At 38.1% G+C, this 22,659-nt stretch overlaps 2 protein-coding genes across 4 annotated transcripts in view; one reads left to right on the top strand and one right to left on the bottom strand.

Annotated features, from left to right (window-relative positions):
- The window catches only part of LOC105834950 (dedicator of cytokinesis protein 3), a 47,115-nt gene that overhangs the window by 9,331 nt on the left and 15,125 nt on the right, over positions 1-22,659 (top strand). The gene's annotated exons all lie outside the window — the stretch shown is intronic.
- On the bottom strand, positions 1,261-20,753 carry LOC105829346 (innexin inx3). 2 transcript variants are annotated; one of them, XM_012668109.3, is made up of 5 exons: positions 19,238-20,753; positions 7,167-7,340; positions 4,587-4,996; positions 3,947-4,342; positions 1,261-3,557 (listed from the first exon to the last, which is right to left on the bottom strand). In XM_012668109.3, exons 2-5 carry the CDS (start codon positions 7,327-7,329, stop codon positions 3,348-3,350), a joined length of 1,179 nt encoding a protein of 392 aa, XP_012523563.1. In that variant the 5' UTR covers positions 7,330-7,340; positions 19,238-20,753; the 3' UTR covers positions 1,261-3,347. The 2 variants fall into 2 exon arrangements, with proteins under 2 accessions (XP_012523563.1, XP_036149838.1); XM_036293945.1 differs by lacking the exon at positions 19,238-20,753 and having other exon boundaries at positions 7,167-10,635.

Below are 22,659 nucleotides of genomic sequence, written 5' to 3' on the forward strand. Positions count from 1 at the left end.
CTGCACTAAATTCGCGGCACGTGCCGCAGAAACGAGGTCGGGAACCAACCCTCTCGTCATTCATACTTTTTTTATAGGGAGATTTATCGAATTTCTTTAATTACTGCTCGATTTGCGCGATTTTTCTCCAATGCACACATCGATAATAATATGGTTGAAGCATAATATTTATTGTATTTTGTTATTGGTGTGAGAATATTGTCTTTTACTATAGCTACAGAGTTATTGTAGTTAGAGAAAAGAAAATAAAATTTATATTTTCCTACTCTAGAATGTCAATTTTTACTAGAAAGAAATTTTAATCAAATAATTCACATACAAAGTGGACTTTTATGGAATTAAAGGAAGCAGTTGTTATAGTTATATTATAGCCGAATAGTTTCAGCTGTTACAGCTGAAGAAGAGAACTTTGGAATTGATTCGCTCTTGCGTGACTACGCGCTAATTAAGTTCGCTTACGGGTGCGATTGCTGAATAAAAGTGAATGATAGACGACACTTTGAAAAGAATTTCTTTTATTCTCTGTCATTCTCTTTAATATTAATTGCTATAACGACGTTGCACATGTCGACAGTCTTCCTCTCATCGAACGCAAAGCAGGAGAAGCTCACTCCTCCCTATAGAAAAATACGCTAGTGTTTTTCATATTTTATATATATATAATAATATATATATATATATATATATATATATATATATATATATATATATATATTATATAAGGCACATTTTACGAACAACTATTACATCTATCTTGAACTCTCTTTCTCTCGGTTACTCTTTCTTTCGCTCACTCATTCATTTTAAACATCTATCTTAAGTTATCACTCGGAGCGCGATTATTGGTAATCTAACGAATTTTTAGATATCGTAAGGGGTCGTAGCATTACGTTATTGTCATTATACATAGTTATTGTCGCTTATGCATATGTCATCATCACGAGAAGACGTGGAGAACGTATTCAAACGTTGAGAGAAAGTTTCTACTATTTCTGTTAACAGAAAGGATGATTTTTGTGTACGTGATAATTAATCGCGCGAAGTAAAGTCTACTTAAGAAATAGTGTAATATACGACGCCGTTCTTTCGTGAACAAATTGAAATTCAATTAGAGTTAATGAAGTACTTAATTATATCATTACAAATTAAAACCTTTATGTATCGTCGGATATAATCATATAGAGGAATCCCATTTACATATTATACATAAATATATTTTCTATTTTTTTATACTTTTTTAAATTTAAATCTTTTTTATCCTTTTACATTCTTGTAATTAATTTTTACGGTTTAGAAATTAATATTGTATTCGCAAAAACATTGTTTTGATCCATTTCTTAAAATATGTGGGAATCCTCTATACTCTATATTGATATGAGGAAAAGACACTAAACGCGAAATGTTGACTACACATTACGACCAACGGGATCGCTCGCACACATAGTTTTTTCTTTTTCAATTTAATTTTAATTATACCACTCACTCTAATCCTTGTTCAAATCTTAACACTAGAAAATATTCTAAAAAAAACAATAGAAAAAATGAGTCCTACGAGTTTCTCTCTTTTGTTTGCTAGAACGTTGACACGTTATTTCATCTATATTAGGCTATAGATAGGACGTGTTATAACTTTACACATTCTATAGTGTAAAGTACTTTGCGATGGTCTTCGTTGTTAAAGTAATTCGCGCGATAATTTTCTGCGATCTGCGAATTTCGCGTGCGTTCGCTTGGACATTAAGCTTCTAATCGCTTTTTGCACGCTTCTGCATTATGTACTACTTAATATACATATAATATATTCATATAATTATTTAAGAGATTAGAAAATTCGTTGTTGAGCGGCATATGCCTATCTGTCTGCGTCTTTTTCAATTTCTATGCGATTGTGACGAGATCGTAATAATGACAAATACATCGATATATTTGTCATAACTAACAGGATAATGAATATTTTTTTACGTCACATTTCGGGTACAGTATTGCCATAGTCCTTAATTAATATAAGCAATCTACGGAATACGTTTTACATATCGCAAAAGCAAGTATCAAAAGTATTGCAGTAATAGCCACTATATTTCGATGCCTGCTTTTTTCTACAGTAGATAAAATACTGTATTCACGACATGAACGGAAGTTGTAAGGAACACCCCTATCAATTTGTGCCTTAATTCGTATAGCCGGTATTTTCCTCAAGTTATCGCGAAAAAAATCAGCATTGATATGTTGACATGGAACGAACGATTAATAATTAAAATAATTCGATCTTACGGCGAGTCGGAATGTGACTATCACATTTGGAAGCTTGTTGCGACTTAACGATTATAAACAGTTACACGTGCATACGTTTTATGATCCGAAAGCATCGCGCGTTATCGTCTACATTCATATTTTAAACTTGATAAGCTAATGTCGGTTCGTGCCGCTGCAGTCAATGTAAGGCAATTAACGTACCTTTCTTCTAATGGACAAGCCTGGACAATGTATCAAAACATAATGCTCATTATATAATTCTCGCTATGATCTCTACTCAAGTGAAAATATTTCTAAGGAGGATAAGGAAAAAATAAACATATAATAGAAATTTTCCTTCTTAGAGAAATAATCGGCAAGAACCATTGTCGACTTGTGCAATTTTACGCGTTTCAACTTCGTTTTTATGACATAAAAGTCTCATAGTGAGTGTTGGATAAACCAGAAGGTAATGAAAATTAGCATTTGTACTGTTTCTCCAAGCTCAACATTAGAATTGCATAGCAGTAATGATAATGTTCAATGAACACATTTTGTAAAAATTTCAACGGAAGAGCTCTGTCGAGGTGATTCGCGCGTGTGTGGTTTACAAATTTACTTTATACGCAAGCGAATACAATGACAATTTCGAATAAAGCTGGGGATGATTTGTATGACTGTGAAATGAAAAATATGACATTAGACAGAGAAAATAAAAATCAGTATTAAAAACGCGGTCTGTCTATTTAGAAATCTCCGATTGTAAATCTTGTTGGATATAAATGTCATTTTAACGAGCAAGCGAAACTCTCGTTGACCAGAGATTTTTTTCATCGAGACTTTTTAACGCGGAGCTCGAGCTTACGCTTTACGTGATAGTAAGGCCACATTGAACACAAACTTTAACGGTTGAGAAACGTACGGTACGTGCGGCAAGGTAGTCGACGGCGCGGCACGAACTTGTCTCTTTATTGGCACCGAGATGACGGCATTGTAGAACCGCCCTCGATATTATCACAATACGATCAAGTAAAAGGGGGAAAAGGGCAGTGAAGGGAAGTGACGATCATCAAATCGCCGAGGTCTCTATCGCGGTTTCTACCGAGATCTCGCATTTAAATCTCGGTATCCTTAGAGTATTTCTCTATTTCCGGATATATTGGCGCCATCTCGAGAGTGCTGGGCGCCGATGGCACCGACGTTGGCGACGCGTCACTGCTGTTACCGAATTGCTGCATATGGCGGCATAGCTCATTCAGCATCTCGTTGAATGCCATGATATTCATGTTCTGACCCAATAGATGAAGCATCAGGAAGTCGCCGACCTGCAAAATTTAATTTTCCTCTTAAATTTTGAAATAAAATGTTTTCTTGAAATGTAAAATTACAATTTTATTTAAAAAGACACTTTCATGCTTCCAATTACATTATCCGCGGAGACTTCGTTTACAGAAGTTGTATTGCGCCGACAGTTACTGACTTTCTCAACTTTCATTTGAAAGTTTCTATTAAATTTTTAAGTGGATTATCATGTCCTTAATAATCGCCCAGTGAAGCAAAAAACTTTTAAAAATACATTTCGTTACTTCTAGAATGAATGTTTGCTACTGTTATATTACTCGAGACAAATATTCTATTGGCACCTTTTAAAAGAGCGTTTTTTTTTGCCAGATTAAAATTACAATCACCGAACAATTGAAAAAAAGAATCGTACCTGAGTCTTTCGGATGAGCGTATTAACTGTATTTGATGAGCCAAACTTGAAGCGTTTCTTGAGGATCGTTTCACGCGTACTGGGCATCAACACTATGGCCATGCTGTATAATACCGCCAGGCCAGAAAAGGCCGCCAATATGATGAACCAGAACCAGAGAAAGATAAAGATTTTCTCGTTGATAATATTGGCTGCGAGAACGCAGAGCGCGTCGTGGACTTGGATTGAACCAGAGGCACCATATTTGTGGAAGGTACACTTGGTCAGACGTGGGAAGACTTCGATCATTGGGTCGATACGCTCCTCTTGATTCATGTTACTAAACGATAATACCTTCGTGCCGTACGTAAGAAAAGCGCCGCCCAAGAAAGTATCCACGAAAAATATATTGCCGACCTGGAGCAAAGACATATTTAAATTTAATAGCTTGACCTTTCTTTTTCTTTTTGCAGAAGTGATACTTTAATGTCCTACGGGTAATTTTACAGCCTTACAATTATTTGAAAACATTCTATAGCTATATGAAATTAGAAATCATACAACTATATTTTAACAAACGAGATTTAAACGTTAGCGCATCTTCCAAATAATTTTAATATCACTTCCAAAAAACTTCTTTGTGTCGCAAACATGTACTCACGGTATTGGCAAAGTTCAGGATTTCACAAAAGAAATATCCGGCAGCGTAGCTATTGTGCAGGTGCAGGGTTTCCATAAGGTATAGGACCAATTTGTCGATTTTAGTTTGTCGCTCCTGCTTGGTATCCATCGTGGAACCTCTCATACCTTCGGATATCATCCTGATCTTACCCTCTTCCCAATGCTTCCATATCCAGTGCGGTATGTAGAAGAGCATGCCCTGGAAGAACAGCATGAACGGCACCCACTGGTAATACGAGTGGTACCTTCTCTCCCCATTATCTATACCAAGACCCGGATGAGCCATCGTTCTCTCATTCTGCCCCGGCAATGTAAACGTGTATGTGATCCAGCAAAACGTGTTAACCACATGAACGTGTTGCAAATCCGTTAAGCAGTTGATGGGATCGCCTGCGAAAGAAAGATAAACGATTACAGGCTGCCGCTGTTTCTACGATTACGATCGATGAAATCGATGATTTCTCAGTATGTATATTTACCAATTAGACATGATTTTATTGATAAATTACAGAATTATAATCTATTTTATTGTGTGTATGTGTATATACTATAGATTATAATTCTGTAATTCTCATATATCTTCCTCGCGCGTATTTATCATGGATCTTACACATGTGATTAGTAGAGTTCCCGCAGGATTGCTATCGTAATGCACGTTAATCTTCCGCGATTAGTGAGGTAACGTCGAAGGTAACGTTATCGCATTTACAGAGACAATTCTTTTTACGTAACACGTGATTTGCTGCGAACGAATCGCTTCATGGATGCTGCATTGTTCTGTAATTCTATACGAAACTCGAGCATCCAGTCTGTTACTTCTAGCGTCTTGACAATATGCTGAAGTCCCTTCTGAGAATTAAATTTGCAATACGTCTGTGTTTTATTTACACGAGTCTAGATAGTACATATCTTTTTTTATTAAGAATTTAAGAACATTCGTGTACATACTTTCTGCGCTGTTCTTCACGTTATTTTTTACAAAGACAAGCAGTTAAATTAATAATATTTATTTTTATTAAGAAAAGATTTTTAGATAATAAAGAATTAATGAAGAAATTTATGAAAAGCGTCGATAGAATGTGCCAGTCACATTAATTTTTTTAAACTTAAAATAAGAAAATATGTTTTAAAAAATTATTTTTCATGCATTAAAATAAAAATTTCAATGTTATTTTTAGAAATGTAGAAAAAATGTACAAGCATAATATTTTTATAGCAAAACACAAAAAGAAGGACACTACTGCTTTTCAAAACGATTAAAATTGATGCGTTGAAATTAAATAGAAGAGAAAATATACATAGTTAGGATGTATAGAATTTCGCCGAGATTTTTTATTTTGCAAATGCAAGTCATATGTGTGCCACATAACGTGTGGTTCACATATGCACCAGATGTTTCGCATCGTGTCACTTATGAGTGTTACTATGGGCAATTAAGTTACGTAACGGTTCATCAATTCAATGTTTATTTGATTATTCTATAACAAGCGCGAATGTTGAAATTGCAAAATCTCTAGAAATCCTTGGAAAACCGAATGCTTAATTTCGCGGATTAGATCTATGACAAAATTGGCGTACGTTCTGCGTGCGATAAATTTCCGTGCAATTGTTTAATTCTTGTTGATCTGTAGTTTTTTCATCGACATGATCTAATAACCGTAATTGCATCACGTTTCCGCGACAACAATGCCAATGAAAAGTAGACAGGAGTACGTTCTCTTCCAGTGTTACATACTGTAATAATTTACAGTATAATTGTTACCTCCCAACTGCTCTATCCCGCGTAATTAAAGAGATTTACTCGTCATTAATCATATCGCGCGACTTGACCTCGATTCACTGACAATCGCAATAAGAAGGCGTAAATTGAGTAGTACGTTAGGTGCGAACATGACTTCTTCTGATCAATCATTCATAGCGATATTGAACATTGTCTTCGTTATGGTAATGATAAAGGAGCGTCATAGAATTTGTGTTTGAAGACTTCAGTCTCCGATGTAAACATTCTCAAGAGAAACGTGACACGACGCGACACGATGCGACGTCATCATCTCGCCTCCGTTCAAGTCCCTAATCATCGTCTGATTAGATGGCGACTGGCTGCACTCAGTTTACGATGCAAGTGGTCCCTGTTGATCTTTACCCTAGCAATACCCCACGCGCAGATTAAATGATTCTCATCTTCGCCTTGTCTATTTTTAAACTCGTTCTTCGTACTACATTGCTTCGCGGAATATCGCCGAGGTTTTCACCTGATCTTTTTTCTTGCTATGTAGATTTCACATGGAAAATTACTCATATTTACCGACGCCACTTATCATATACGTATTTGCTATGGCATTACGATAAAATTCTCATTTTTATTTAAATTATTTTATATTTTCGAATCTAAGCTATTAAGATAATAATTCCATTTTGTTTTGGAGAATCAAAGATAATCATAAGACACAAGAAACTTTTTCGATCATATTTCTAGAAAATTTGTCAAGAATTTCTAAAATTCTCGAATCAACAGAACAGCTTCAAACAATGCGGGAAAAATTGAAAGAAGGTATGTTACCTATCAAATTATTGGCAGTGACGAGGAGGCAGCAAGCAAACAAAATGGCTGACGTGATCCTGTAGTGCATTCTGAAAACCATGTTGTCGATAACGGCCTTGTCGATCAGAAATCGCACCTTGACCAACCCGGCAACTGCCGAGAGCATGCCAAACACCGACATCTTTGTTTAATCTGCAAAAAAAGAGACGCTTTATTTTTTATCATCATTGACAGAAACATTAGTGAGCAAGAATTAATTTAAAAGCAATAAGAATACCACAATATTTCTTATCATTCTCTTTCAAGAGCTATTCATTTTTATTTTAGCGATCGATTTTTTAATTAATATTTTGTTGAAATTGAAATTTTTCCTAGAGAGAAAGATAGCACGTCTATAAAAATTCGATTGCGTTATTTTAATAATTGTCATCTTAAAATAACGCATAGATATGTGTAAGCATTGTTTTTTCATATACAACGCTAGGGAAATGAACTTGCAGTTGAATAAGGAGTATGAATGAGGCTGTCTTTGGTTGACGAGCAATCAGATTAAATTCCGGTTATGCCTAATGAACGCCGCGCAGCTGGCCGATCGCTATTAGAAGTGTGTTTCATAAAGTCAAACGTCGACGAAGCGCAGGCATTAGCATTCTTATCATATAAGTCAGTAATTTATAACGATTGAATCGCACGAGCAATTGCTTAGGAAAGAGAAACGGAATCGCGTTCGAGTTCTATGCCAATAATATGGTATAGTAGATCACTTCGTAATTAATTCAATTACAGACTCCAGTAGTAAACAGAACTCCATGGCAGACTACATTCAAAGAGATTAGAGAGCCGACCATCAATCTTATTCCAATCCTGATTCTCTCGATGATCTCTGATTGCGCCGTTTGAAAAACTAATTGAATTACGTTCGACATCGAAAAGACAACTCTTTGAAATGTATTACGATGTAATTAACAACAGAACACGATTAAATCCGTTTAGTTTCAAAACCGACAGAATACACGCGATATCTCTTGTCGAAATATTTTGTTTGAAATATTTGGAGAGAAATGTTGATGATTCTTTAGGATAAGAATTTTAAGAGATAGCTTCAGAAATTAGAAGTTTTCATAACTTTTCGTTTCTGGCGAACGAACCTTTTGACTTTGAATGCGACAAATGTCGCTCATCTCGATCGCCCGTACCTTCAGCGCGTCACTTTCAACGGAACAAAAGCGGGAAGCGCCTTGCCACGTTTTCATTCAGGGAGATTGCCGCGCGAGTAACGCAACATAACGATTCGTGCTATTTTCCCTTGTGTCGCCCTTTCGAAAATCCACGGAACCCTCGTACCCTAAAAGGATCCCCTCGCCTCCCCGATGTACATGCTCGTGGTAATAACGCGCGCGCAACCGGAAATGGCAGATGTGTATGAGAAAATCGATATATAGAAAGAGAGAGAGAGAGAGAGAGAGAGAGAGAGAGAGAGAGAGAGAGAGAGAGAGAGAGAGAGAGAGAGAGAGAAATCCGTCCATACACCTCAACCCGTAGATTGTCTCGTCGGGAAACAAAAGCTCAATGCGACCGGAATGACCAGGTTTCCTCTCCTTTTCATCGCCGTCGGATTTTTGCCAAACGACATGTGCACGTTCTCACCTACACATCACTTAAACGCATATTTTGCAAAAGTCATACATTGACGACAAAGATTGTGTTTTCTCTGCGGAATCCGAAGTGATTTCAAAAGTTATTACTCTCGCGTCTACAATTTTTAATTCTTATTTTTTGACAATCTTAGATGGAAGAAGCTGATGTATTATATTGTTGCTACTGATTCGCAAGAATTTAGGGGAAAAACAAATTTAAAAACGCGGTGGTTAGTAACGACAATTTTTCAATTCTTTTAAGGAATCAATGAGTTTAGAGCTGTCCTTTTTCGGCTTTTTTTAAGATAGAATTGGCGCGCGAGAACAAGTTGCTTTTTTTTATCTCGAGATATTGCGGCTTTGTGGCTTTATACCTCCTGCTTTTTAGTGTAATCGTGCGTGATTATAATGGAAGAGGGCTGGGCCGTGCCCGACTTGCGTTTACGCGCACATCTAAAGAACACGCTCGCTATTCCGCGGTCACGAGAAGTATATTCTCGTTAACGCATGACGTAATGATTAATTAATCTCACGATCGCACAAAGAATGGAAGCGCGTATAATAAACGTGTTTGACAGCATACAGTTATGACATAGAAGCTGTTATTCAATTATTACAGAATAGTATTAATCTCACAACAATGAAATAAATAATATTCCACACATTTGCTCTATAATTATAAAACTTAATATAATTTTTCGCAGTAATATTTTTGGGATTTTCACAAGGATAACAAGGATCTTAACGTTTTATACATACACCAGAAGTCTTAATAATTTCGTTAAATCTTAATATTCGAAATAATGTCTCTCTCTCTCTCTCTTTCTCTCTACAAAAAAATATATCGACTAATAGAATAGTCTCAATAAAATTCAAGGGCGAATTACGATAGATGAGCTAATATCTCGGCGTCAGAATTTTATTAATTGATGGACAGGCACACAACCCATCCACAGGGCGTATGCCGATGCGAGAAGTCTGTGATCACGAGTATTCGGAATACTTGCAGAACGTTTGCCTGTGCGTCAGAACGAATTTCCAAGTTTGTGAACTTAGCTAGGCTTTGTAATTCTACCCGCAAAGGTGATAACTTGCTACACACGTGTGCGAGGAATGTGTGAAATTTCAAACCGTCAACAGATTTATCGATCGTAGTGCATTGTTCGTAAGATTTTAGATTGATACAAATTTCGTTAAATTACTCTTTACTTTTAATTTTTTTTTTTTAACGTAACGTTATCTCAAGACATTAATTAATTGCATAGCATTTATCGAATACGTATTAATGTTAAAAATCTAAAAATACAACTGCACGTATATGTTTTTCTTCTTGCAATATTCCGTAACGTAGAGCAACGTAGAGTAATTTCGCGGAATTAATATAGCCTACTTGTCCCATTGTCAATTTCCTTCTTTAACCAACTACAAGGCTCACGTTATCTGCAATACGATCGCGATACGAGTAACGAGAAAAATAAAATGACGTTTCATACGTGGTTTTCTTGAAAGCATTTTACGAATTTTCGAATGTCTTCGTCTTATTTCTCGTGACGCTTGTGATGAGAAAACCAGCCGAGTTAAACCAGTCGGCTGCTGTTAATTTCTCCAATAGAGTAGGATGAAACAGACGATGATGACGACAACGACAACAACGAGAAAGGCCGATACCCTTTTACATATGTTCCCGCCTTAATTAATCACATTTCTCGAATTATCATGCGCGACGTTAGATGGAAACGATAGTATACAATGTTACTCAAGATTATCCAATTTCGCGAAGATGCAAGCCACATTTGTCTATCATATTACAATGATAAAAATAATTATTAATTATTATACAGTTTCTTTTCTTTCTTTACTTCACTATTGTATTGGTATTACATTTATTTGTGTTTATTATTTTACTTGCCTATTCTTATTTATTATTCACTATTTTATACTTTATATTTATTTTTTTTTAATAATAATTGTATTTCATAATATAAATTAATAAGTATTTTTTAGAATAAATAATACTTATGAAATATACATGTCACTATCAAATTATAACTATAAAATCATTTCGATTACATATCTCTGGCTAGTTGAAGCACAATTTTTATGGCGCTGCGCAATCGTACATATATACTGAGTAAAAAGAGGTTTATGTCCTATCGGCTGCAGCAATAAATTTCGTCGTGAGCACAGAGCGGAATTTTGTCGTCGTCGTCGCTCGTCGCGCCTATTCACAAAGTTTTTGGTGACTGAATCAGGCGGATTTCCACAACGTTAATCAATTCGAGGAGAATAAAATGCAAAATGCTTATAGATGTGACTATGCATCTTTTCCTTTCTTTCACATCAACTTCTAAAAATTATGAATCTCAATATTTATATCATTTATGTCATCGTTATCATAATAATAAATAGTCACATTGTTAATCTTAATTCTTCTTGAATTTTTTGGGCAATCATTACATATTCTTTTAATCATTCAATATTCTTCAGTATTCTTTTTATCATTGAAATTTCGGCAAATTGCTCAGTCAATCTGACCGATGAAAGAAAGACTATTGAATGAGGGGCGTTAAACATCACTTATGAATGAACGCATAACGAATCGTCGCAAATCCACCGGTCGACGGTGATTTCCGAAGACGGCTTTCTTCTCGCGCGATTGCCTGCTGCCGTCGCGGCACGATCTCGTACGAATTGTCCGTATCGGGTTACGGATGCAGAAAACAGGTTTGGGATCGCGCGGATGCGAAAGATCGCCGCCGCTGCCGACGTCGACGCCGGATTCAAGTTGCTAATACACTATTGAGAAAAATGGAGATCCTTTGTTCGCGATGGATCCGGGACACCGGTTTTGTCCGCAGCATGCGGTTTGTGCGAAGCGGGGAAAAAAGCGAGTAAAAAAGGCAGGCAGAAGAAAGACAAAGTTTTGGAGCTATATACAATATTTCTAGGATACTATGATATTAATGTTCCATTACGGCACTAACACGTAATCAATGTAATGTCCGGAATTTAAGTATTCAATTAGTGAAAATGGTGGTTTTTCTTTACCAATGATGTATTGGAATTTTGTTCAGCTGCTCCTTATTTACACACTCAAAATTAATCTTTAAAGTTTCTGAGAAATATTCAACGGTACGCACAAGTATCATTGAAAACAATTCAGGAAAGATTGAAAAAGTTCTTCCTACATGCGATATTAACGAGGCTCAAGATTTAAAAATTTATAAATCTACTTTGAAATGCTAACTAAAGCGATGTGTTTATGAGAATTTGGTGACGAAAGGTAAATGTATAATGAATAAGCGGTCAAATATCGAGAGATTCCTTTTTGAGAGGACCGAAAGAACTCGTAAATTCGGTGGCCTTACGGTTTCCTGAACCGAGATATCGAGACATACAGCGAAATTCTGTCGATTCAGCGATTAACAGGTAACGCGGGAGTGATTTATACAGAAACTGGAGCGATTTGTAGGTCGGAACAACGAGCGATCACGGTCGTAGTAACGTGATTTACGCATATACACATGTGCGAACTAATAACAACTGCTAATACAGAGAGAGAGAGAGAGAGAGAGAGAGAGAGAGAGAGAGAGAGAGAGAGAGAGAGAGAGAGAGAGAGAGAGAGAGAGAGAGAGAAACAGAAACAGAAACGGTATCGAGCGTGTGCATAATCGGGACGTGATTTATGTACTCGAGTCTTGTTTGCCGATACGGGAATCACTCGAAACGTAAGCTCGATTCATTCGCGTACTTTACGCGTACTGAAAGCCGTGACGTAAATTCGAGTGAGATATTGTTCGAATAATGTTAATTTGACTCTCATATCGCGACGTTGCAGTAATATTATTTTACACAGACTCGAATATCTCGTCAATAAAGATTTCTGCATTATTATTACATTAATGACATTTTGTATCTATAACGAAAACTGCATTTTTGTGACATTTTTATTTTAATATATTACGTAATAATTTTGTATATATTATTGCTTGCTATGAGGTTGCGGTGCACATTTGTCATTATACGATACGCGGAAATGACGTTTTATCTTCGTCTGAGTGGCAGATATATCGCTGAGAAACATGATTCAAGGGAGACTTCTCGGAAATCACTTGAGCCGTTAAGGACTTTTCTCTGCAATATGAATCACATTTCTTCCCGGATGCGACTGGAATTTTGCACAAGTTGGCAAAATGACACAGTAATAATTCTCTTTGAAAATTCTTGTGAAAGTTGAGAAATACCTGTGAAAATAATGTCTATAAATTTCATTTAATATAATTACAGCAAAGAGAACGAATAGAATAGGTAAAAAAAATAAATCTCTTAATGCAGAGTTTGAATTACAGCTCGATCCCGTTTGATATCGTCAAGTGATAGTTTGAGATTGCATGCACGAATTAATAACACGCTTGGCCGTGGATAAACGGTCGCCCTCGACAGTGAGCGAATTAGCGCAACGTGCCGTAAATTATTGTATCAACGACCATTCGCCACGCCACGATCGAGATACGAGTTTTATAATCGCTATATCTGCTAGTAATTGTGTGTGTATGTCCCACGTCACGGAGAAACACATACCGCTTTTACGGTTATTCATGTGCTCCGATCCCGCAAAAGTATCAGCTGTCCGCACATACTTGGTGTATCGAATCGAACTTGTTTTCGTATTTAACCGTAAAGACTTCGAGAGAACCGTCTTCTCAAATTTGCATTCATACGAAAAGAGATATCCCGCGTTGCGAGTATAAAAATAAATTGTAAAAGTATTTTACTTTTTGAATCATAACTCGAATTAACGATACTTTGAATCGCCCTCAAGTCACGCGAATGAAATTGTGCTGTCTGCTGAATATACGAAAGTTGGTTCGTCGCGATACCTTCACATTGTGATTGCGCGCGAGATATACTCGGACAATGGTTTATTAGGAATTCGCCAAGTGAGCGGCGATGACTATAATTCCTTTGCACTTGCCGTGCATTCGTACATTAAACGCTCTTTCATAAATCAACTTCGCTACGTTCCATAATATGTTTTACTCATAGAAACGTGATAAATTTTTCACGAACATTGCAATTTAAAAGTGAAATATCGGACCAAAAAAAGTGAGAAGAAACAAATGTGTTGGATTTTTTAATAATTATTGGATCTCGTAAAATTTATCGTTTCAAAAGGCTAATATTTTATACGATAGATAAAAGTAATTTACATGCATGGAGAAACGCTATGTAATTTTTCATCGACCAATTGCTTTTCTCGTCCTGCACATTCTGCTCGATTATCGCGATAGATTGTGAGCACATCGAATGTTGTAACGAACGTTTTGTCGCCTATGAGAGATTCTCTATATACGAAAGACACGCGGGACGTGCGTGTGAACAGCTCTTCCTTCGTTCATTCGCCGCGAAAGGACGAGTCTTTGCGGCATTATTGCGTGAGAGGAAAGGGAATTTACAGTTACGTGTCTTGCGCGAGCTCAGCAGCATGCTCTTCAACGTCTTATCTATTCTGCCGAGTCTCCTTATGCTTCTCGAGTGAACGTTGACGAAATAGCGAATGGACATTTGAATAAACTTTTAAGTGGCCTTCTTCAAAGAATGAGAACCGGCCTCTCTATCAGCCTCGAGTCAGAATTGTAAAATGTAAAGCGCGGAATATGTACTTACATAATAGTAATAATATTAAATATATATTTCTGTATAAGCTCTGCTCTTTTGTTAGATCGTAATGTACGTATTTTGGGGGATAACGCGTCATGAAAAAGTTATGCGATTCTCCATTAAATTCCAACAGAGAGTTACTCCAACGAATTTTCGTATCGATGCTCTTTCGCTCATGTTTCTCTTTTCTCTCCAAAGTTCAGAAGGATATGCACAGGCGCATCTCTCCTTCCTCCATCTCGCTGATGAAAGCGCGTCCTTGGCTTTTACGGGCGAGTTTCTCGCAAAGATCACGCTTTAACAAATTGAAGTTCTCAGAGAAGGATTGCCGGGTATAGGTAAAGGATATTACGGTTAAAGAGCGCACGTGGGAAAACGCGATTTATAATCTCGACGGCGCGATTTTTAAGTCCGTTACCTCGCGCGATGGGCGATCGCAATCGAGCCGGATATCGTCCCATCGATCGCATCGAACGATAGCGCGTACAACGTGGCCGAGGAGTGAAGGGGTAATTTTATTCGCTTTGCGTCGAACGAACGTCGGGTGAAAGGCGGGAACTCGCCGATATTCGCGAAATATTATTTTCGCGTTCCGTACCACGGAGTTTTTCGCGAAACGTTTCCACCTCGGGCGGATTCCTCGCGCGCGCTCCCTCTTCTCGCAGCAGCGCCGATGACGCGAACAACGGAGATTGCGTCGCGATAATTGCGTATGGACAAATGGAGAACGAGGCCGCAAGAATTATGTTAATTACCGTGCAGCCGAATTGTTCTTTTCGCGGCTGTGCTACGTAATACGCAATAGATCGTAATTCTACCTGGTTTCATTTAGTATGTATTGCCCACAAATTGAATCCATACTTTAATTGAGCCTCTCAATCTGTTATATAAAATAAACAGAGAATATTCATGAAGTTATAAGCTAATCGTGTGTTCTAGTACTACAAAATTAAGAGGTTTAATAAATTAAAATTTATTTCTTCTTATATTAAAAAATTTCACATAATTTTTTAAATGTCTGATACATAGTACTTTTACGCGAAATCATATGTTATACCATTCTAAGGATTGGTATCCGTTTTGCGAGGTTTTCGCAAAGACAACTCGTATACGCATATTGTGTTTCGTGTCTTCGCTTGGACACGAACGTTATTCCGCACGTCGGCGGGCATCATCACGTTAATATTTCATAACACCGTATAGTACATGCGCTACGCTTTACTGACACGCTCGATGGGCACGCATGCACATCGATTCATTCGCGCGCGAGAAACGAAAAATGAATGAAGATGATAACTCAGGAGGAGCAGGTTAATAGCCCCTCTCATATGTCTCGAGAGAGAGATCGTGGGAAGCGAGAGACGACAACGATAATAATGATAAATAAGATAAATATGACTGTTAATTAGATCGCGTTTATAACTTTGCAGTATCATAGATAAATTGCGGAAAACCAAGCACACAATTGTTAAACTTTAAAAGGTTGGAAATGACAATTTAAACTCTTAAGAATTATTTTAATTTTACTATATTATTTCTCATTTTGTGTTTTCTTACTTAGTTTTTGTAAAGTGATTTTATTGTGTGTCTACGATTTGGAAGAAAATTTGTTAAATAATATCGAATATTTTTGTTAGATACAATAGTTTTCGAGAAGATATGCATTTTGATTTATGATTCGGATAGAATAGTCTATTGTTAATAATATAAATAGGCCTTGAAAGCGACGACTGTTGAGAAACAGTTCTTCCGACCGCGGAGGCTGTCTTTAGACCGCAAAGAGTTGAGAAATCGACGTCAAAAGTGGTTTTTGAAATGTGTATAACCGTCAAGAGATTAGAGAAAAACTAATGTTTTGTCACGTCCAATGCCGATTAGCGTACGATAAAATCGTAACAATTTATTTTCCGTTTAAACTGTGGATAACGCTAAAGATAATTGTACAGTTACTTTGTGGCATTATAGTTTGATACCGTAAATTAATTCGATATTTCAGATATCATCGATACGACACAAAATAAAAAAAATCTACTGATGACAGTTAAAATAACAAGGTCAAACTATAATTTCAATGCCACATGCGTGAGAAACAGGTTTCTTTCTTTATTTTCTATTACTTATTTGTTTCTTTTCATTATTTTCTATGTGATGTATGTGTATTTTTCTGTGCGCGTGTGGCACGTTTCAATAGTTAAATTCTTCGTAATCACATCGACTTCTCGAGAGGCTTGTAAAATTATTTTTCTCTACGAGAAACACACTTGAGACTTTATGGCATTTACGCGTCTTTTTTAACATAAAGAGTTGAACGTAAAGAGATGGAAAATTCTAATGTCTTTCGTAAAACGCGGCAGATAATGCTGTGTACATATTTGTATATTTCCGCTACTTATCAAAGCGTAAGGTCCTCACATCAGTTTTTTATCGTCTTATCTCACCGCAGGAAACTGGGAAACAGTCCTATTTATCATATCAGGATCACGTATACTCTTTCGAGACAATATCGGACGAGGAAACGTGTGTCCCACACGATTAGAAATATGACACATCTCTCTTGACATGCTTTAAAAACATGAAATATGGGAAGTTAAAAGAGTCCGAAATACGAACAAAAAACACGCATGAATGCTTACTTATGCACAATGTGACACTGCTACCGCGTCAAACTTTATCGTCATAGATTTTCGGTAATTAAGCTTCCGTTGATGAAAGATTTCAGAAAATTTTATTATCTTATATTTCGTATTGCAGAGAGATTTATATTCTCTATTTCAAAATTATCATTAAATTTAACATGTTTTGTCTACTCTGTATTTATATTTAATTCATTATTCTTTATTTTCGAATCTGTCGTGTATTTTATTTTTTATATTTTATATAATTTTCCACGCGACTCGTGAGCGATCTATCGATCGCGTGTGAGTTCTTTTTTCACGTCGATCGTGCACGGGTCACGAGTCGCTCGCTTTCGCTCGAGCGGAACACAAGTAGCCGTGGTACGAGAAAACGAGCCAAGAAACGAGTCGAGTCAAGATGCCTACAGTTTTAGGAAGGGTCTGTCGAATTCCAAAAAGGGCACTGCTGCCCTTGCTCGAAAAGGGCAACAGAGAAGACTTTGACAATGGATCAAAATTTGACCTGCTTCGCATTCCTAGCTGAACTAAGTGAGCGTTTTAGAAAAGTTAACGTGAATATTCTTTTTCTCGCAAGAAGACAAATACATAATTATACGAACGATATTAATATTATATAAATAATGCTGATAATAATCATTGCGTTCAACATGACTTCTATTACTACACATAGCTAAACGGCGTATATAAAGAAGAGATATTATTAAAATTTGGAATCTATTTAGTAAGCTAGAAATATTTATGTAATATTTAAAAGTGTTGATTTCACAACGTATTCTTAAAGGTTTTAAAATAATATTACATAAATATTTTGAAAAGATTAGTTAATACATGATTTTTTTCAAAACATTGCTGAAACGTAAAAAACATTTCCAAGTCGTGGACGAAATTTGTTCATTGTCACATGTTGTATATAACATTAAATACGACATATTTGAAAGCGTTTGCATGTCATTGAAAATCGTTGTAATAACATAGCGAATGATTTCATGCTTATGGGGTAATTAATCGTTGAGTAAGATATGCATTTTAATATCGAGAATAAATGTGTGAAAAGAGACATGTTACGTTTCATTGTAAAGTTTTGAAAAAGACACACTTTAAAACTTTATAATTGTGTGAATCAGCGAAGAACGAAGAAATATCGTGGCCGCGTCGGTTAGAAATGGCGAGTCAGCGTCGTCAATGGTGGCACAACGTAATGCCGAGAGTTTGTGCCTCGTAACGAAGTGCACTTCGTTACGTAGGTATAACAGGAATTGTGTGTGTATGTACGTACGTGTGCACGGTGAAAGAGGGATTACTCATTCGAGGTTTGCGCTACGAACCGATATCGGAATGATCGCCTCGATCTTTCCAACCGGAGCCGGCTGCTTTGCCAATTGAGGTCGATTAAGCACGCGGCTGCTGCCGAGGAAGACGCGCGCGTTTCTCTCTCTCTCTCTCTCTCTCTCTCTCTCTCTCTCTCTCTCAACTTCAAGTTGCGGCGAGCCACGCTCGGGGGAGAAAGAGAGGAAAGGGGACTGAAGGGCGATCGAATACCGCAACAGCCGACGGTAGTCGTAGAAGACGATCCGCGAGGATCAGGATCCGGTTCGAACGTGCGCGAACGAGCGCGAATGAATTCATCTCAACACACACGGAATGCCTGGCCATGTGAAGTTAGCTGCGTTCCGATACTATATAGAATATATTACATGCACTGTAGAAATTTGGGAACGCAGCTAACTAACTTCAGACGACCAGGCATTCGTATCCGCGCGTCTTTCTTCTTCACGTTCGTTTTCGCTTGATTTTAATCGCGTCTGCTCCAGTGAGTCCGGTTGGATCGACTAAGAGCGAACGAACACGAGCGAGCAACTTATTACTTGGATGAACGCGAACGCGCGTCCCGTATATCGAAAATCGACCGGCGAATTCAATTTATTCGATTTGTACTCGTACCTCGCGTTTCGTCGCGTGGCGCGCGCTCTCTTTGTTTTATTGGTTACCGGTGGCGTTATTGTTTCATTAGTCGCAGATCAATCCGTCGACATGCCAATCCAAATGCGAATCGGTATACCGATTCGCACGCGCGGTCGATTCTCATCCTTCGCGTGCTACCGCGCGAGGGAAAAAAAAACACCATCTGGTATTCCCTCTCAATCGGAGACAATACCTTCCGCTTGCGGGCACAACGTGGAGCAGAGTCCCTCGGTGAAACGTTGTCGCTACTCGGTAACTCCCGTAGTCCGTGGTCGTTCGCTGTCGACGCCGCGACTAACCACCGCACTCGATTTTCGATTCGGGTCTGCTGGTTCGGGCCCTAAGCTGCTCTCTCTCTCTCTTCTTTCACGGGAGAGATGGACGGATCGTCCCTTTTCTCGAGCGATCGATCGCTCGATCGACCGTCGAAAGTCTCGCCTCGCGAGTTTTCCCTCGATGGACGCGGGGCGCGAAAGAGACACAAAAATGCGTGGCGTGCGGTGAACGAAAAAGAAAAAAATCAATGGAGCCGAAACGAAGCCACCCTCCCGAGCGACGCGTCCCTTTCTCTCTTCCTTTCTTCCGTTCCGCGACGCGTCCCCGACTCCCGACTCACGACACACTGACTGGGCCCGGAAAACGATTGACGCGAATGGCGAACTGCTCGCTCGGGGCCCCACCACTCCGCCATCTTGCTCCCAGATCACCGGGAGGCACGAGAGGAGGGAGCGCGCCAGGTGCGTACAGCATTTTCCTCCCGAGATCGCTTGCCCTCGAATTTCCGCGTCGGTATATAATATGTTTATTTCTTTCGCCCTTCGATTTTTCACGCAATTAACGTGTGAGCTCGCTCGAGATTTTACATATACAACGTAAATAATTGAGAGAGAGAGAGAGAGAGAGAGAGAGAGAGAGAGAGAGAGAGAGAAAAATCACATGAAGAATAGGAAGTTTTAAACGCGAGCAACATGAAATGGACGAGCGAATGTGTTGCTGCGCGTATTTTGTTACTGCGACCTTTACATCGAAAATATGAAAATGTTGAAACGTTTCTAAAGACCCCAGGATTTGCTTGTCTTATGACAAATGGGATTCTTATGAGGGGTACGTTAGCGCAAATCGCGGAAATGCAGCTATGCCCGTCCGGAAGCCGTTTCCTGCCGCTCGGAAATAATCCGTCTCGCGCTGCACTTCCTTCCCGCTCCGGAAAATTCAGCGAGGCGCAAATTACTCGTCGCGCTTGCATGCCTCCATGCCACTCTCTCCTCCAAAAAGAAAAGATGAATACATATACCAACGTTCTTTTAAACAAATAAATTTTTGTATATAATATACTTGTTCTTTATCGTACAATATGAAAGATAAAATTGTAAGTACGAGCGTCTCGTCAAATTCTCCTTCTCGCGTAACGACGTAGCTTTGATTCGTACAGAGAAGTTAAACCTTCTTCTCTCATAAAATTTTGGGGACCAGTTTCCAGCAGAATGGCTGCGCGACGTGCCAATAAAAAGGTACCGTTTTCGCGACGAGCGGTCGCGAGTTCAAGGACCAAGGACCCACCGGCCTCCCGGTGGAGGACCTCGCGACTTCTCTTGGCCGCGATACACGCATCGTGTGAACTCACCTTTGCTTTCTCGACCTTTATCGTGTGTCTGCAACCGCAGGATCTCTGCGACTGGAGCGAGATGAGCAAATACTCTGTCCCTTTTTTCCCTCCTTTCTCTCTCTTTCTTTCCTTTTTCCTTTCTCACTTTCAGCTGTTCTTTCCTTTTTACCTTCTCTCTTTTTCTCTTTCTCCTTCTTTGTTGCTCCAGATGAGGCCCAAGGTTTTCAGCTTGGTGAATACGCGGTAACCATGCTGGGAACCTGTTCCCTCCTCCCTCCTTCTCCTTCGCGATCAAGGGGGGTCGCTTCCAGCTCTTTAAAGGCTGCATTTATACGGTTCCTCCGTGTCTTTCCTCAGGTCCTCCTCTCTTTCTTCCTACGTTTGTTATTATCGTTGTTATCGCGCTGCGCTACCATTAACGATGTAATCGCCATTAGATGCAATTAAGATTGCGCTACTGTTACTCGCTTTGCTAATGTCGTTGTCGTTTGAAGAAGACGTACGTTTTCTCGAGGCATCTGTCCGATTTAATGAGACGTATGTTTTATAATATGTGATTATAACTTATCTCACTTATTGTATTAATTTGTTTCTATTAATTGCGCGAAAGGGTATTGTTTTTTTAAATTATTTTATCCGCAGTTTTTTGCGCTCTTTTTCCGCTTTTTGGTTAAAACTTCTCTCTTTCTAATTATTCCAACTTTAGGTGTTGTAGGTTTTATTATCTAGAATTCCTAAAGTTCTTGATATTTTCAAATATCGCGTTCTAACTTATAAAATGCATGCGAGTCTCGATGCATTTTGCTATGAGAAATTTATAAGTTTTCGAAAAGCTTTATGTATTGAGAATAAAATGTTCAAACAATTATTGAGGACCAGTTACAGCAATTGCATATAATTGCATTAATTTAAAAATGAATTACTACTGATCTTTTCAATTTGAACTTCGTACTTTAGCCAATCGTTTATTTTTATCTGGTTTATCTGGTATTTTATATAATATAAACAATATAAATGACTGTACATTAGATAAAGGTTTAATAAGAATTAATGTTGCAATTGTAAATTTTAATCCCGAACGATTTGATTGCTAACACATTTTGATGAGAAGCTTCAATAGGGAGATTTGCGATGGGCAACGAGGCTGAAGGACATCGTTATCAGTGTGTCCCCTGAGCAAAGTATATTCGATCTATACCTAATTGTCGGTTGTCTGTGTCGCGGTTAAGTTACTCCCCCGTTAGCGATGTTGAACATCGAATTATGCGACGGTAGCAATATTAATTACTTGTGCCTTGCGGCAATTATTATTTCTAATGATTGTGTGCCTCGCGGCCGAACAGTACGGCTCTCTTTCTTCGTCTTTGTCTTTTATTTATCTTTGTCACTCGATTCTCTTGTGATCTCTTTCTTTTCCGGTCACCTTGCCGATTTTCTAGACATTTGAGAAACTTTAAAAAATCTAAATTTTTGAAATCTATAAACTTGAAATTCTAGGAATTGAAATATTTTTTTTGAATTTTTTCCTTTTTAGTGTATGGGAGCAGGTGTGAAGGGGTATTTTATTGCACTTAAAAAATTACAAAAATTATTAACGATATGTAGATCTTAACTGATTCCATTGAATTTTTTTTATTGTAATTTAGAGAGTGATAGGTAAATTTATCAAGAAGTTGAAACAACCGGCTTTTAATGAATCACTGTGCGAGTTCTTCTATCACTGGAAACAAATATAACTTTACCTACGTGAGATATTAGAAAAGCGTATCATATATTTGATAAACGCATTCACGTTGTATTACTCATTCTTCGTTTGCTTCGAAGCAAGTCGTGTAAAATCGCCTTAAGATCTACCCTTTCTTTCTCGACGTAGCACGGCGTCGAGACGGGGCCCACTATGGGTACGGAGCTTGTGGACCCCGAAGAGAGAGGGAAGTAAGGAGACTCCGTGGAGAGTTCCACAGCTACCGAGTCGGGCGAGGAAATTAATGAATGGCGATCTCGTCGGC

Source organism: Monomorium pharaonis, chromosome 11 (genome assembly GCF_013373865.1).
Source record: "Monomorium pharaonis isolate MP-MQ-018 chromosome 11, ASM1337386v2, whole genome shotgun sequence".
Lineage (NCBI taxonomy): Eukaryota > Metazoa > Arthropoda > Insecta > Hymenoptera > Formicidae > Monomorium > Monomorium pharaonis.